General features: G+C 41.7%; 1 protein-coding gene across 18 annotated transcripts in view; it reads left to right on the top strand.

Moving 5' to 3' along the window:
• KLF7 (KLF transcription factor 7) overlaps positions 1 to 16,635 on the top strand; it is a 473,743-nt gene that overhangs the window by 401,323 nt on the left and 55,785 nt on the right. The window contains exon 1 of one of the 18 annotated variants that reach the window (XM_055290387.2): positions 10,429 to 12,940. The exons of the other annotated variants lie outside the window; for them this stretch is intronic. Coding sequence (XP_055146362.1) covers positions 12,917 to 12,940 — 24 coding nt within the window. The 5' untranslated portion in view covers positions 10,429 to 12,916. Of the gene's footprint in view, positions 1 to 10,428; positions 12,941 to 16,635 lie in introns of those variants that run through there. 18 annotated transcript variants of the gene reach the window in all.

The following is a 16,635-nucleotide window of genomic DNA, read 5'->3' as shown; positions in this document are numbered from 1 at the left end:
GTCTCAATCTAGCTTCCCCATACTTACCCTGTGCCCAACCCCTTCTAGCCCATGGGCTGACTTACACCATGGGAAAGTATATGTCGCATAGAATAGCAGGTTGCCAGGAATCTCCGCGCCCTACCTGTCCTATCTGGGCATCAGTGGGGCATTCATATTCTGGCCCCAAGCTGCTTCCCTCATGGAAGAGGGCAGAGTAAAGCCCTCCAGGAAAGAGGCCGGATGAGAGATGAATAGGCCATGCACTGTTTTCTCTTTCTTCTGTTTTTCTGTTTTTTTTTCTTCTTTTTGTTTTTTCTTCCAGTGCTACCACTTTCTCTCTTAAGCAGGAATAAGTAAAAGGAAGAAAGGAAGTCCAGAAGCCTTACTTCCAGGATATCCTGGAAGATACTTATTTGTGGGAGTGGAGACCCCCAAGGGAAACACAGAACAACAGAAAGGGTCCCCTAAGGAGAAAGGAGACTAAGAGAAGGGAATATTCCAGAGGAGGTAAAGGGGAGGGTCCCGTAAAGCAAGGGAAAGGGATCTGGTGCAGAAAGCAAGACAGGAAGCAGCTGTGACAGCTTTACATTGGTCTGACTCAGGGGAAGGGGGCAAGGCCATATTGTTCCAGGCCTTGGTACTTGAAGAGCACAGGCCAGAAAGTGACTGGGAGTGGTCAGGGGAGGGGAGTGATCCAAGATATGCTTGATTCTAGTGTGTCTTGAATTCCCCCAAAGTCACCTGCAAGAGAAAATGGAGAGAATGTGAGGAATATAGATGGTAGCCTCAATGGAAGGAAGGGTGATATATATGAAGAGATGAGAACAGGAGAATCTCAGAAACACCCTGGCTGCATAGAGGGCTTTGTCCTTTATGTATTCACCTGTCCACTTGCCTGTTGGTCACTTTATATCAGAATGTTATTTACTTGTAGTCCTGCAGTTGACTGGCCCTTGCTGGAGCAGGGTCCATCACCCATCAGCAGGGGATGAAGCCATTAGAATGGTCATACTCGTTCATAATAAACCATTGCAACTCTTGAGAAGGAAGTAGAGAATGCTTAATTTCATCGCTGTAATTTATTTCTCTTTGGTGATTTTTTGGTTCTCTTTCTTTAATTGATTCACTTAATTTCTCCATCCTTCTCCTTCCTTTCCTCATTCCTTATCTCTTTCTTCCTTTCCTGGGGTCCTTCCGCGTGCCATGCACTGTGCTATGTGCTGAGGATGCAGTGGTGAACCTGACATTGCCCATGCTCTTGTGGAACTTAAAGTCTAGAGGTGGACCTGGAAGATAAATAGGCACAGAAGCTTAAATTGTGATTGGGAAATAAGGGAAAGATTAGGGTGCCAGGAAAGAATACTCCTTAGTGACATTCACAGTCACATCTGACAGTGAATAATCAAGGAATATTTCTACTCATCTTCCCAAAAATGTTCTTCTCAAAACTTTTTCCTGGAAGTTTACAGTTACCACTCAAAAGGAATCTAAAATGGAACAGACATTGAGAACACTTAAAACTTTCAGACACCTGTATTTCATTTATGATTAGTCTCTTTTTGGGTTTTATAACTTCCCATCCATGTATCTACCTGTAATTTTCATCTTGCTAAGCAAAAAAGTTGTCATACTTTATATAGTAGGTATATTGCTAGTGTTGAATAAGTGTATTATTGTTTAAAGGTTTATTAAAAGAAACCCTCAACTTCTTTCTTAGTATATTTGTAGTATTTCTTCCATTGGAAAAAAATGAGTGAAGTAAAGAATAGGAAAAGTTATTGGGTCTTTCCATGTTACATATTAAATCATGTCAAATAAGAGATTTTGACTGAGCCTGCCAGTCAGGCCTTAATGATATGTTACTGCACAGTATTTCCTAACAAAGTCTGTATACATGTAAGCAGCAGGTAGTTATGGTCATCAATAGTGGCAATTTGTTTTTACAATATAGATATGAGAGTTCCGTTCCTTAAGTTCTGCCCCAGAACTGACTGGTGAGTTGTCACTGTCCCTGTTGACAGATGTGAATAATAACAATAAATAGTTCAGGCTGCATTTGTCTGATTCTGGCTTGGTGTGTGGCTAAAGGGGAAAAAAACCTTTCTGGGAAGTGTGATGCTTCTTTAACAGCAAATGGATTGAACTGATGCAAGTCTGATGTGCAACAGGGTGTAATTAACCTTCTATCTAGAATCAAACGCCAGAATTAGAGAAGCTGAAGCCAACCACGACTTCATAAAGATAAGACATTTACTTGATCTGCATGACTGGAGGAAGGATTTGGGGATTAAGATGTGTTTGAAAACTTAGTTGGTTTACTTTTAATGTCAGCAGATTTGCTGCCCTGAAATGACAAATATGGATGCTGCTTGGGGATGGTTGCAGGGTGACCGAAAGACCAGCACAGATCTTCAAAGAAAGGGGAAGACTGAGCCGACCTGTGTTCATTGGGTGTCATGGGAGTTGGTGATAGAGGCAGTTGGCTTGAGTCATATGACCTATGAGAGGGAAACAGTGAGTGACCCAGCTGGGTGGGAGTCTTAGGCAAATCAGAAGGAACACAAGGATAGGGTTGGTGGTGTCATTTTCATGAAGTAGAGCTATTATTTCGTTCTGGTGAAAAAATTTGTAAGTGTTCATTTGGGTACTTGTCGGTAACCCAACAAAACAGAGTGAAAAATGATTGACAGTGGATGCTTTAAAATTTGTGACGGCAGATGAAGGAGCATCCCATTTGTATGACACATTTAAAACTTCTGCCTTAGGTTAGTCCCTTGACATGACTTTTCACTTGCTGGCATTTTGGAAGTCTATGCCAAACGACAGCTCTCTGCCACCCAGCCTTTGCTCAGTCTAGCTATGCTTTTTTTTTCCCCACTGTGACAACTCCTAGACCAGGGCCAGGGTTTTTATGGGAGCCTCTCTACATTGCGTTCATCTGTTGCGCTTACGCAGCAGTTGCCTCCCTTGAGTTAAGACTCTAATGAAGCATCCTTTCCCCTGGAGCCAGCCTGCCCCTTCCCCGGCCTCTCTCTCTCCACCAAGGCAGAGAGCGAAGCCCTCTCTTATGATATTGCAGAGTTAATAATGCTGCTCTATTGGTTTTGTGAGCCTCTCAGTCACAGGGGGAATGTGTGGGGGATGGGCCTCAAGCTGGAAGTGTGCCTCCTGTAACTCTCTTTCCTGCCCTGAAGCTTTTGTTTTGAATCTGGAGGCTTCAGACCAGGGCTGGATTTCCAAAGGTCAAATGTGCCTGCACATTTTGTCCTTAATGAGTGAGCCTTGCCCTGGAGCCCTCGCTGAAGGCGCCTGCATTGAATCTGAGTAGTAGCCACAGAAGCAGTAGCTCCGTAGCCAAATCCATTTGCCTGACATGCCACCCTTGAGAGAGCCTCCACGAGCCACGGAGGGTTACTGGCCAGGAGAATGTGGTCATAAATGCATGTCTACAGGAATGGGTGAGGTTTCCTCTTTGCTTAGAAAGCCAGAAAAACATCAACAGAGAGAGGCTACAAAGCAGAAAAACATACCCAGGCCCCGAACCTTCAGTTCCCTCAACCGACAAAATATTTGAGGGTTTTAAATAAAAACATTTTAACTTTTTTTTTTTTTGATAAATGGAGGGATTATTTTTTCATGTCATTTCTTCCTTTTGTTCCTCTTCCTTGTTTTCTTGTCCTCCTCCTTCTCCTTTTACTTTAAACTCTACATGAAGATCAACTGATCTCTGAGGAACTGACGTTTCTTTTATTTGATGACGAGAATTTCCTAACTCGATCTTTTTGCTTCAGCTACCAGGCAACTCAGAGATGAGTTTAATTCTGTGCTTAATCCAGTGGCATTGTATTTTAGCTAAGTTTTTTTTGGTAGTATTTATTTCCATCTTTTTGGGTTTTGTCCTCATTTTGATTTGTTATGTTTTTGTTGTTGTGTTGTTTTTTAAATTGGGAGTATCAATCTGAAAAAGAAAATGCCTTGAATGATTTTTTGACATTTAGGTTCAGGAATATCACTAGGCAACATTAATACGGCTGCTGAGTTTCACTAATATCTTTTGAGCTCTTTAATCTTTCCCTGAGTTATCACTGAAGATCTAGAGAAACAGTTACTGCCTTTTAGAAGTGCGTTGGCAAAGCTTAACCCAGAGCAAACCACCAATGTAATTGGCAGCCAAAAATAGAAGACATTTTTTAGGCCCGAGGGGGTGCATTTGTTGCTGCTCCGTAACGTGTACCCCATTCATCAGAACCCTAGACTGCTCATCCTTTTCCACACACACAGTGGGGCTTTCATCTCTCTACACCCTTGCTCACACTGTGTGCACTTTTTTAGAATGTCATTGCTCCCTTTCTCCGCTTGGCAAAAGTTCACTCATTTGCCAAGGTCTGTTTCAAATGTGACTTCTTCACAAGGCCTTCACTGACCTCTGCAGGGAGAGTGACTGGGTTCCTTCTCTGTGTTGCCATACCACTTTATTCAGCCTAGTTCTTAGTCGCATGTGCTGTGTTACCTTGAATTGCATGTATTTCTATCCCTTTCTTCCTATGATACCATGAGCACCTTGTAGGCAGATATTGAGCTCTAGAATCCCTTGAAGTCTCCAGCACAATGTCCTATGTAAAGTGGAAGCTCAGTAAATAATTGTTGAATTAATTTGAAAGAAGTACAAGATAACAGACCCTGCCCCGAAAGGCCATCAGAGTTCAAACAGGTGTCACCTGTTTATCTTAGCAGAGCTTTTTCTCCCAAGGCATTATCTTATTGGGCAAAATCTACCAATCTCCCAGTCACCTCAGTGAAGAGCATGCAATGAAAAATAATAGTAGCTCCTAATCAAGATTTTTAAAAAATTCATTGAAGAAGTATTTATTGAGCAGCTATTTATTATGCCCAAAAGAAGTTTAAAGCTTGGTGCCAGACCTCAAGGCTCACTGGGTTTGTCAGAGCTCTTGCCTCTTCCTGCTTGACATTTCGTGGTGCCTTCTCTACAGATAGCTCATTCTTGTGACAAGATTCTTACTGAGAGCAGGGATTCCAGCCGAGTACTGCGGGGCAGGAGGAGCTGAGCAGGGCCAAATGAAAGTGCAGCTCATCATTATTTCCTTCAGCTGGGTCTCTCCTCAAATAAGGGATTTCTTAGGGAAACTCTCTGGGATGTGAGGCTTAAGGTTCTCCAGCTGGTAACTACCCTAAGAGTCAGTTACACCATAATTTGGATCCACAGGGAAGAAAGAACTGCCTAAATATGCCTCTGGTTTTTTCTTTTGCCTCTGCTTTCATTTGGAACAGAAGGCTCAAACTGGCAGCTGTGGGCCTTTGCTTGTCTCACGCATTCTAACTTTTTAATATTAGTTGCCAACATTGAAACAGTTGGGGAGATTCCACATAAACCCCAAAAGATTTGGGCTTCCTTTAAAAACACTTGACAACTCTGGACCTCTGTGTTCCACATGATATCAATGAGCTGGTGCTATGTACCAACTTCCCCTTTTAGATGCCATGCGCTATCCAGTTTACCACAGTCCCCACCCCTCACTATTGTCATATTCTTTGACTGTTTCACTAATGTATGTTATGCTCCTGGTCCCTGAATGTGTTTGAGTTTGATTCCTAACCTAGATTTATGGGAAGATGTGTTACCTTTTAGAGGAAAGCATCCTCAGAAATAGCATCTACCTACTGCAGCACCCTAAGGACAAGTATGTGGTCTTGTATCATGGGACCTTGTCTAGGAGACTGAGCAGAAACTGCAGTCCAGAGTCTGAAATTGAGATACCTGGAGCATGGCACTGCTGTAAGCAGAGGGATCAGAGTAGGGAATTCCATTTTCCTCGTACCCTGGTTCCCTAAACAAACAAGATTTGGTCATGAGAAATTTATTATATTCACAGAGGATTTTCATACCATTGGGAAGGATATATATATAGTCCATTTTATATATCTATATATATATATATACTAATACTTTTGGTTTCTTGATAAAGAAACCAGAGACTGAAGATGAGATGACTTGAGGAAACGCATAGAGCTAATTATGTAGAAGGAGCTGGTAGAAGTTATCCTGACTTGTCTGTGTTCTCTCCATGACTCCACATTGTCTTTTATTTTACATACTTATGAAAAGTCTTTTATTTTACATACTTATAAAAAGTCTCAAAGTTGAAGGATTTTGTGTCCAAGACTGATCAGGTACCCCTTACGAGGAGATACTTAATTGCCTGCTTTTAACAGAAATGGTCTTCTACCACCATACATTTCTGAATCACAGTAGTCTTCCTCACCCACTGGCCCACCCTTCTTTTTAGTCTGTTACTAACAGGTGATTATAGACACAACTAATGTTTAGGCTCCATGTAGGGAGCAGGGCCAAGTGTAAATTGTGCCCTTGAGGTGATCTGCTTCCCAGAGTTTGATGATCCTCTTGGTTAGAGGTGTGTTACTGATGGGAGCAGCTACTGGCATCCAAGATTTTTATACAAGAATGAGATGCTTACTGTTCATCTGTTTTCCATTGCTCCTACTTTTCCTCCTCTTGTTGCCTGTATATCTTACATGCTTTTCTTTTCCTCACTGCATTTTCTATTTTGAACAAAAGGGATGGGTGATAGATAATACTGGTGTTGGAAAATGCATTAGTCTCTAAGGACTGGGAGAAAAATGTTGACTTATTTAGTCCAATTTGTATTTTCATATTTATTAAAATTAGAAAATGTTTTTTAAAATGCTGGATAGCAGGTTCAAATCCTCCCTTTAAAAATTATATAAATTTGAGTTTCTATGTATTTGGTATTAATCAAATAACCAAAATAAGGTCTTCAATAAATTGTTTATAAGTTTTCTCAATTCAAATCTTAAAAAAACAGGCCAGGCCTGGTGGCTCATGCCTGTAATCCCAGCACTTTGGGAGGCCGAGGTGGGTGGATCATGAGGTCAAGAGATTGAGACCATCCTGACCAACATGGTGAAACCCCATCTCTACTAAAAATACAAAAATTAGCTGGGTGTGATGGCAGGCACCTGTAGTCCCAGCTATTCGGAAGGCTGAGGCAGGAGAATCGCTTGAACCTGGGAGGCAGAGGTTGCAGTGAGCCGAGATTACGCCACTGCACTCCAGCCTGGCGACCGAGCAAGACTCTTGTCTCAAAAAAGAAAAAAAAAATCTTAAAAAATGATTCTAATTCTATTTCTTTTCCTCTCAATGACTACACTTGGTGTTGACAGGTTGAAATGTCTGAAATCCCATTTGCTTTTAACAATTCAACCAAGACATGCAATGACCGGAGAAAACTCGGAAATTGCATAATTAAGGGTGTTGTCAAAACCAAGACTACTTGCCCCAGTCTCACTAGGAGAGATTACATAGAGAAATGTAGTTGAAAAGCTTATGAAATGAAGTTTGGGATCTGGTGAGTTCCAACTTGAGAAGATCCAAAATCTTCATCAGGAATCCTTATTTTTCCAAGGTAGTAAGAGATAATGGTTTGTTGGATTTTTAGAATGTTTTGAGATCCTTGGTGGAGAGTTCAGGGTTGGACCAGAAAAAAAACCTAATTGTTAATGGCCAGGAAACTTTTCGTTCTGTTTCTGGTCTTTTTGGTAATATGGTTACAGAACGGTGAAAAACTCAGTTTTCTTTACTAAGTTAGGTTCCCCATAAATAGGATGGGGATTTTAATCTTTGCTGCCTATTACAGGCTCACAGGGGGACTCCAAGGTTACAAGATTACCAGATAAGTATTGATAAGCATTTTCAGATGCTTTCACAAAAGAATACTCTGTAAAAGAAAAAAGAAATGTATGTCATTTCATATGGAATGGATTGGAAAAATCCCAGTTTCACCTGGGTGTTAGAGTTGTTATAACTTTGTTCCTGTTTCTGTCAGCCTGTTTTCTAGAGAAAATGGAAGGTTTCTACAGGTCTCTGATTCAGTACATCATGGGCTGAAAGCTCAGGGTGTGCTTTTAAAATAGTGAGGATAAAGCATCCCCTACCTTAGCAAAAATGATCCTTTCATTCACATAGTTAGCAAATCCTGATAGTGTAGGCGCCATTTTCATTTTCTTTTCCAAAAAAGCACACGCAAGGAAGAACTCAAATTATTGAAGATCAAGCCAAATAAATGACCAAATTTCATGGCAATCGCAGACACAGACACAAACATCGAAATATCTCCTTAATTAAGGCAGCAGCTCTGCTGGGGCCTACATTCCAGGATTCTCAGCAGAGAAAACATGTTTTCTTTATAGAGGAGTTTTATTAGCAGCAATGTTCCGGTATGTGGTTCAGGTTAATTAATGATGTAGTCACACTGGTGTCTTGCCATGAGTTTTATTCTAGTAAGTAGGGCACTAGGAAATTGTATTGGCATATCTTGTCATGCCAAAAAAGAATTCTTAATTTGGACCATTAAAATACATTTCCATGGGATCTGTCAACAAGGTAGTTTAAGAATTCTTAATGTGGATACTGCCTTAGACTAAGAATCAACTCACCATTAACTATAAGTAGCAGATGCAATGGTTTCAATGAATATATGCTGTTCTTAAATATTTTTTTGGCTGAGATGATTGAGACCTCAAAGACCCAGACTACCCACAAGCTCTGGTGGAGTTGACCTTCATTGTATGAGAAGATTTGTATCAAGGACCACCTTTTTCCCATGAGAGTTTTTATTAATTTTAAATCATGATGGTGTTTTAAAACTTAATTTGTGTTGTGCATATGTAGCAACCTTCCTTGGAGGTTGAAACAACAAAGCAACTGGATTGGAAATTAGATTTTCCCCCTTACGCTGCTAATGTAGTTCTTGCTCCACTGGGATTTCCCCTTTGCATGGGCTGATGATTTCTTTGAAACTATATGGAAATTGGTTCAGACAGGAACAAAGGGGAGAGGGGATGGCAGTGATGATTCAAATTAGTGTCTCTTCTTCAGTGAGAGTCTGGTGTGCCTGAAAGTGCATGTCATTTGGTATCAGTCAAGCCACCTAAGGTTAAGTGAGGTGCCAGAGCTACTGGAATCCAAACTTCAGGGCCTCAGCACTTGATTTTTTCCCTGTCATGTTGGGTTGAATTGTTAATTTGAAATCTGCAACATTGCAATGGGGTTCAGAATTGGGCTAAGCACAATTTTACTTTTCTTTACATGATGGAACATCAACTCTTCCCCTCTCCCTCATCTTTCCCCAGCCAGGATGGGAAAGATTCCTATTGCCTGACATAATGAATAAGAGAAAGAACAGCTTTGTGACTCTGGGGACAACGAAAGATTTAGAGAGAAAGGCATCCAAAATACATTAAAGATAATCTACACTTCATTGACAGTGGCACACTATGCCCACGTGCATGCACACACACACTCACACTCATACGAACCCTGTACTGCTTATATTCCATATTTCCATCCTCCACTCTTGCCTAGTTCAAACTCCATACCCTCTTAATTGGATTTTGGCTCACTTCCAGGTTCAGTGTTCGAGGGTTCTGTATCTGTGAAATAATGATCCTGAAATAAATAGCACTTCTCGGTAGAGATACCTTTTCATGTAAAATTCTTAAAGGGAGTGGAAGGGAAGGAAAAGCTTCTGTGTTTAGGAATTTATGGCAAGGATACCAGGATGGGCCCACATAGGAATTTTGAAGGACCTCACCTGTGTAAGTGGTGTGTGGGGCTTACAGAAAACATGAGTCCTCGCCAACTGCTAGGTTTGAATGGACCTCTTCATTTAAGGACCTTTCATGTGAGGACTGATAGAAGTGGGGCTGCTAATGTCAGGGAACGAATTCCTGTGACCCTCAAGTGCTTCGGAGACCAGTGGCTGGAGTTGCCTTTCTCAGGGAGATCCTGTTAGGTGACAGGAATGGGAATAAAGTGGGCTGAGCCTCTCTCTTTGATCTGTTCCCCCAGGATACCAGTTAATAAGCAGTCATCATGCAGGTGAGGAGAGGGGAGGGGTGGGTTTTGTTCATGTTAGTGAATGCATGATGCAAGATGGACTGCTGAGGAGAAAAGCTCTCTTTGTGCCTATTTGAAATGGGCAGCCACGAGCACCCACAACTGACCACCCTGAAAAGAGGCTCCATTTGGCTTCTGTCTGATGAGTACGAATCAGCAAGTGCCTTCTCAGTGTAAAAACTTGAACTGAGGAGAAATGATGAGGGAGCCTTTTGACCTAATAAGGTGAGCATTTTAGGATAGATTTTCTGGCTGGAGACACCAGCTCACGTGTTCCCTGGAATTCCAGGATTGATTAGTGGCTTCATTGGTTCATCGATTGATTCAACTAGTATGTTTTGGATGTCTTTTCCAGGTACTGTGCTGGGTGCTGGGGATTCACTGGTACATACACTAAATCCCTGTTCTCCTGAAACTTCCATGCTAGTAGGGAAAGATAAACGATAAACATGCAAGCAAATAATTTAGACCTTTCCAGGACTTGGTAAGTACTAAAAAGCAAATAAAATGAGGTAGTATGATGAAGAATGACTGGGCTGTTTGGGCTAGTTTCTCTAGGCAGGTCAAAGAAGGATTCTCTGAGTAGGTGACAATGAAGCTAAGACATAATCAATGAAAAGGAAACAGGTGTGCAGTGACCTGGGGAGTCTGTGTTCTGGGATGCAGACGGAGTTACTAGAGCTCTGAGAGAGGGATGAACTGGGGGCATTTGTGCGAGAAGTGTCGTATCTGAAGGGGAGAAGCGGAGGAGTAGAGGAGAGTAAGGTCAGATCATGTAGGGTCTGGTTTGCCGTGGTAAGGAACTGAGAGTGACAACAGGCCACTGAAGGATTATCAGCAAGAAGTTTGAGCCAGAAGGAGTCTTTGAGAGTGTGGTTCATCCATTTTTCAAGGAAGGAAGTGAATTCTCTACTCAGATTCAGTAGTTTGCTGGAAAGGGGAGGGGTGGTGTGGGAAAGGCAGGCACTGAACCTGATTCCCAGGCCAGAGTTCTTTTCAGCAATAAAAAATGACAATTGAAAATAGCGTTTTGTTCACTCATCTTAATTGCTTCTCTTCCTGGTGGTTTCTGGAGGCCAGAGGAGAAAAGAGGAAGTGGCAGAGGGAGAGGGCATTCTCCAAGGCAAGGAGACAGCTTTTACTTCCAACCCAGGTGCATACTCTCAGGGCTACCCTATGAAGCTAAATTGGCCTCTCTGTTTAGAAATCCGGATATGTCCCAGACAGTAAGCATTAATTTTTTTTTCCAAATGAAAAACGTTAGAGACAAGTAAATAACACCTATAGTTAACTCTGAAAATACTGACGTGTTCTACCAGAAATGTTGGTAATAAACACATGCACGCTGCTTCTGATGTTCTTTTGGTGAAGAAGGAAGAATTTCTGGCTTTCCTGATACTCTTGAATCTCTTCCTACCCAGGATTGTGATCACTGTTGACTTTCACTTTGATTGTTTGAGAGTTGATTCAATTACTCATTCATTCATTCATTCATTCATTTGACAAATGCTTGAGGCAGGCTGCAAGTCAGGCACAGGTCTGGTATCTTTGAGGAGTCACATTCTCGTGAAGTTTACATTTTAGATGCTGTGAGGTTTGTATCCATGGTGAAGCAGGAAATTAAACCTTCATAGCATCCTGTAAACATGGATTATTGAGTGTCTTAGGGCTTTTAATAAAGGCCATGAGGTCCCTGTCAGAGGAGGGTTCAAAGACCACTTTCTTCCAGGTTCTCCAAACTTTTTTTTTTTTAACCACTCAATGACAGCAGAGCTATCTATCAGTTCCTCTGAACTTGTTCTGAATGAGCTTTTCTCACTGTTCAGTCTTTGCTCTCCTATTACTGTTTCGCTTCGTCATAGAATTCCAGATTAGTGGGCCCCTAGAAGTTCAGCTGGTAGATGAGAAAACTGAGCCCATTGAAGTTAAAGTCACCCAGCTAGTCAGGGTTGATCTTCCCAACTCAGAGTCCCCTGCTTACTTAAACTTTTATATCCAACAAGTTTACTTTCCCTGGAAACTTATTTGGTATTTTTTATTTTCCATCTCCGTGCCCTCGATAGGTTTCTTTATGTCTGTTTGGAAGTGTAATGAAAAATAACACTAGTTATTGAATAGCTACAACATACAGAGTGTGCATGCCAGGCCCTTCCAAGTACTTGGCATATGTCAATTGATTGAACTCTCACAATGCTCCTGTGTTGTAGGTACTACTATTACCCCATTTTACAGGTGAGGAAACTGAGGCACAGAGGGGTTAACTTCTCCCAGGGGGATTGAGCTAGTAAGTAGTGTAACCTGATATTGGACCCAGGCAGTCTGGCACCAGGGCCAATGCTTGGGCCCCTGTTCTTCTGCCTCTCAGTATGCAAATGGCCAGTCTGTTTCTTTAACTGGGGTGAGCGGCCCTTGGCACACCCACACAGCGACCTTAAACATTGTGGGAAATCAAGTCCAAGTATCTCAAGTAAAAGTACAACAATCCGTGTCAGGAAAAACAGCTTAGGGCTTGACTTCATTATGTTTTTGGCTGCCATTTTATGCATTCTGAGTAGAACAAACATTCCTCCTAGTGCCCCCACCTTGTCTTTAACATTCCACAGTGGAAGTTCCTCAAAGCTCTCCGTTTTGAAAGCATCCTCTATGATTACCAGCCACTAAATTGCATCTGCCACTGAGGGCCCAATGGGCTTTGAACCTGTTATTCTTGGGAAATTCAAGCTGCGAGGGAGAGAGAGAACGTTGTACACGTGTGCAGCTGTGCTTTGGAGTACAAGAAGTAATCGTATGTGTCTGTGTGTTTTTTATGGGGGTAGGGAAGGGTATATTAATTAACCCAACTGAGAAGGAGATAACTGTGTTCCAGGAAGGAGCCAATGAAATGAGTTTGCTTTAAAAAAAAAAAAAAATCCCAGTAGCCTGAGTCAGCCTGTGCAAGTGATTTGGGAGAGGAAGGGGAGATGATGTAACTGGTTCGGCATGTTCCCATCTTGGCCACTGAGTGTAAAGGGGCCCAGGGAGTTTGAGGAGGGTGTGTGAGTTTGTGTGCAAAGTTAACAGGAGCGGGTGGGGGCGCCTAAGAGCGGGCTGTAAAACAGGATTAATAATCCCTTGTCAGACCTTTCCCTGTTACTGTGTTTTTCAGTAATTTTGGTTTGAATGAGGGCTCTCTAGCCAATTAATGTTTATTTGTTTCCTTTGGCAAGATCCACTGGGGGGTGGAATGAGATTGGTGAGTTTAAAATTTTTGTTTTGTTGTTGCATTTTGGAAGAAGAGGCGAGTAATGTGAGTTTGGGTTTTCAATGATGGCTCTCCCCCTCCCCCTCTTAAGAAGCAGGAGGCAAGACATGGCCAGCTGGTGCCTTGAACTGACACAGGTGCAGAGGCTGTAGGGGGTGGGGAGCCAAGAATAATTACAGGTTTCTGAAGCATCAGGCCCTGCCTGACACAAGCGCTCGTCAAGAAAACTGCTCTTTATGGAAAATTAATGGGAAGCTGAAAAAGCGACAGGGCCATTGTTGTTCTTGGGAAGCCATCACTCCTCTGAAAAGAGGCCTCCTCCCACGTCCTTGGGCTCTTGACGAACTGGTTAGAGTCCTCTCCTTTCAGAGCAGGGACCGACTGGTTGCCATTGTCATGGGATGTGATGGGTTTTTCCCATTGGAGCGTCTCTCCTGCATTTTCTCTTTCTTAAATCTCACTTTCAGTCCAGATCTAGCCCTTTGCACTTCCCAGTAGTATGGGTAGGATCATTTTTTATTGACTCTTTAAGGCGTGAATTTCATTTTGTCCGTGGAAGTGTAATGACCAAAGCAGGGCCGTCTAATGCAACTTGCTTTCAATCTATATGTAACAAATGGGATTTCCACCAGTGTGTGCCAACCTGAATAGGGGCCTGGTTGGGAGATGAGGGCATAGGAGATGAGGGGATAGCATACAGGAGCATCTTCTAGGCCCCAGCTCTGCATGAGCAGTGTCTCTTGACTACTTAGAAGTTGTAATTTAGTTATAGTCCAGTGGCCAAGTAATAGTGAGCAATTCTTCTTAAGGGCTCTCTGCCACTGTGGGTAGAGGCCAGGCCAATAGACTCCCAGTCAGTATGTCCTGCAGAGTAACATCTGGAAAAACAACTCTAAACCAAGTTAGAGAAGCCTCTCTGTGCATGGGCCATGATGTCCCTAATGGTCGCACTGAATTTTGAGGATCACAGACATAATGAATGAGGACAATGCATTTCCAAGTTGTTGGAAGTGTAGGGGAACCCAGTGCCTTCCTTCAAGGAGTGTGAGGCCTGGGCCACAGCTACCAGCTCTGCCCAGGTTATGTGACTTTAAAGCTCACTTTGATGGTTAATTTAGATTTGAGTTGTTTTGGGAATTTCTTTTATGCACTGCAACTAAGGAATCCTTGGAAGATGAAAGGGGTATTTGAGGCTGCTTTGCATCATGTGCCTGGGGAAAGTAATTTCAAAGACATCACCCTCTCCCTAGGCCTTTAATCTTGTCTCCTTTCTCCCCCTCCAACGTCCTCACCACCCACCTCCCCAAGGAAACATATACAAATATTTTCTTTGTTTGTTGAAAATAGGAGAAGAGAAACATGGAAGAGGTTTTGATAGAAATTTTTCAACTTTCATGTTTGTTTAGATTTAAATTAGTTTTCACAGCATTGTCTCTCAAAATTTACAAATTACCAGGGGGAAATATATAACTTGGTTTCAGCTCTAGCAACCAGTAGATGTGAGAAACAGTCAAAAGCAATGCAGTCTTAACATTTGTTGTAGTCCCCCGGTTATTTCATGGAGTTCAGCAATCCTGACAGTAATGTGTAATGCTATTGTACCTCTGGGGTGTGCTATTGATGTGGGTTTTCTTTTAACCTAATAGCTAAAAAAAAATGCAGTAAGATTTTCACTCATACTGTCTACTTGATTATCCACATTTTCTAGACGAAATTCATACTCTCCTAATATTTCCTGGTCATGAAAGTCAAGAAAAAGTGAACATATGCTTAATATCTTGTTAGGAATCACTCTCTAGGTCTCCCAAGGTGGATTCTTGCACTGGTTCATGCATCCTTTCTGCCACAAGGTAGATTCAGTGTTACTGTCTTCTTTCTCAAGCCTGTTTACAATGTTGAAACCCAGGAAGGCAGGCAACAAGGTTCAGATGCTTGGCATCTGAGATTCTCTCATGAACCTCCTGAGTTTATTAAGCATAGTACATCTTTTTCCTCCTCCTCCAACTCCTGATAAAAATGTACCAGATCTCCCTGACCATGCTTCCCACATCTTTTCCTGTCTTTGAATTCTGACTTAATTTTGAAAGCCTAGGAATGTGTCAGAATCATTACATTGTATCATTCTTTGAAGAGAAAGAGAATCACAAAGTTCCCATCAATATCAGTCTTTGCAATCCAGATTTTCAAGTTGGTTTCTGGAGTCAGAGAATCTGCCTTTTTTGCTAAAAAGTGATATGTAAACACGTCTAGTAAGTTAGAAATGAATGAGTATTTTAGAGGGTGGCTTGAAGAAAGAAGCCCACATTTCCCTCCTAACAGTAGCTTGTTTTATGTCACTCTGAATTTCCATTCTGGGATGTTTGAAGATTTCAAAGCACAAAAAAGCTAATTGAACTTTGGGACCCTCCCAGGAGAAAGGCAAGGAGTTTGTTTCTCTCTTTCTTTACTTCAAACTCTTTGGGGACTGTGATACCATGGTTAATAGCATGTGACAAAAACCACACAATAAATGTCAGAAAGGGGCTCCCCTGGGCAGCCAAGTGCAGTTTACCTGCTTGTGCAATTACTTAGGTGAACATTCTTTCTGGGAACCAAAGTCTATCCCTTCCTCGCCAGAAGCATCATCCTCCTCACCACCATCATCATCATCCTTCAGATCCAGATCTGATCTCAGAGGAAGCATGACTTTGCAGGTTTCCACACGGTGGAAAGCTGCACTTTCCCATGCTTTATATCTACATTCTGTCCCCAATTTGTTTAATCTCTTTGTACTTTTAACTCTTGGCCCTTTTAGGCGAGATAGGTGGAATGATTGAGATTAAGGGCAGCTGGCTAAAGGACCACAAATGACTGAAAATTGATTAGAAACATTTGAGTATAGTTGGTGGCCATTTATTTCATTGACTCTGTACCAGAAAAAGTCATTAGAAAATTGCAATTTCTTTAAATTTGTTTTACATACTAACTTGAGTATACACGGATCTGGAGACTCCCATAATGACCCAAAGTGGCATAGTTATTGGGTAGTAGCAAAAATATTGCACCAATGGTTTTGTCTTATGTTCAAATTAAAAGACACAGAAATAAAAACTAGAACCTTTTATGTTCCAGATAATTTGTTTGAAACGTGATGGTATTGAAGAGGCTGGACTACAGTCTGCCCCAACTAAACATGGTTGTAGTTATAGTGGTTGCAATGGATGGGAGTTGTGAGACGATTCTAGCTCATTTTTTCAGAAAGTTCTAGCTTTTACAACTCTCCATCACTTCAAACACTTAGACATATCTGCCATGTGAGAAAACAAAGGTACAGGTTTAGCTGTAATCACTTAACTTTACTGTTTAGGAACATCTGGTATAAGAAATATCAATGCTTTTAAAATCATGATCTTAATAAACCAGACATCCCACTAATCTGTGGACTCTAAGATTCATTTTGGAAATACTGTTTAATTGT

The sequence above is a fragment of the Symphalangus syndactylus genome, chromosome 8, assembly GCF_028878055.3.
Source record: "Symphalangus syndactylus isolate Jambi chromosome 8, NHGRI_mSymSyn1-v2.1_pri, whole genome shotgun sequence".
In the NCBI taxonomy this organism is placed as follows: Eukaryota; Metazoa; Chordata; class Mammalia; order Primates; family Hylobatidae; genus Symphalangus; species Symphalangus syndactylus.
This window is presented reverse-complemented; position numbering and strand designations above follow the sequence as displayed.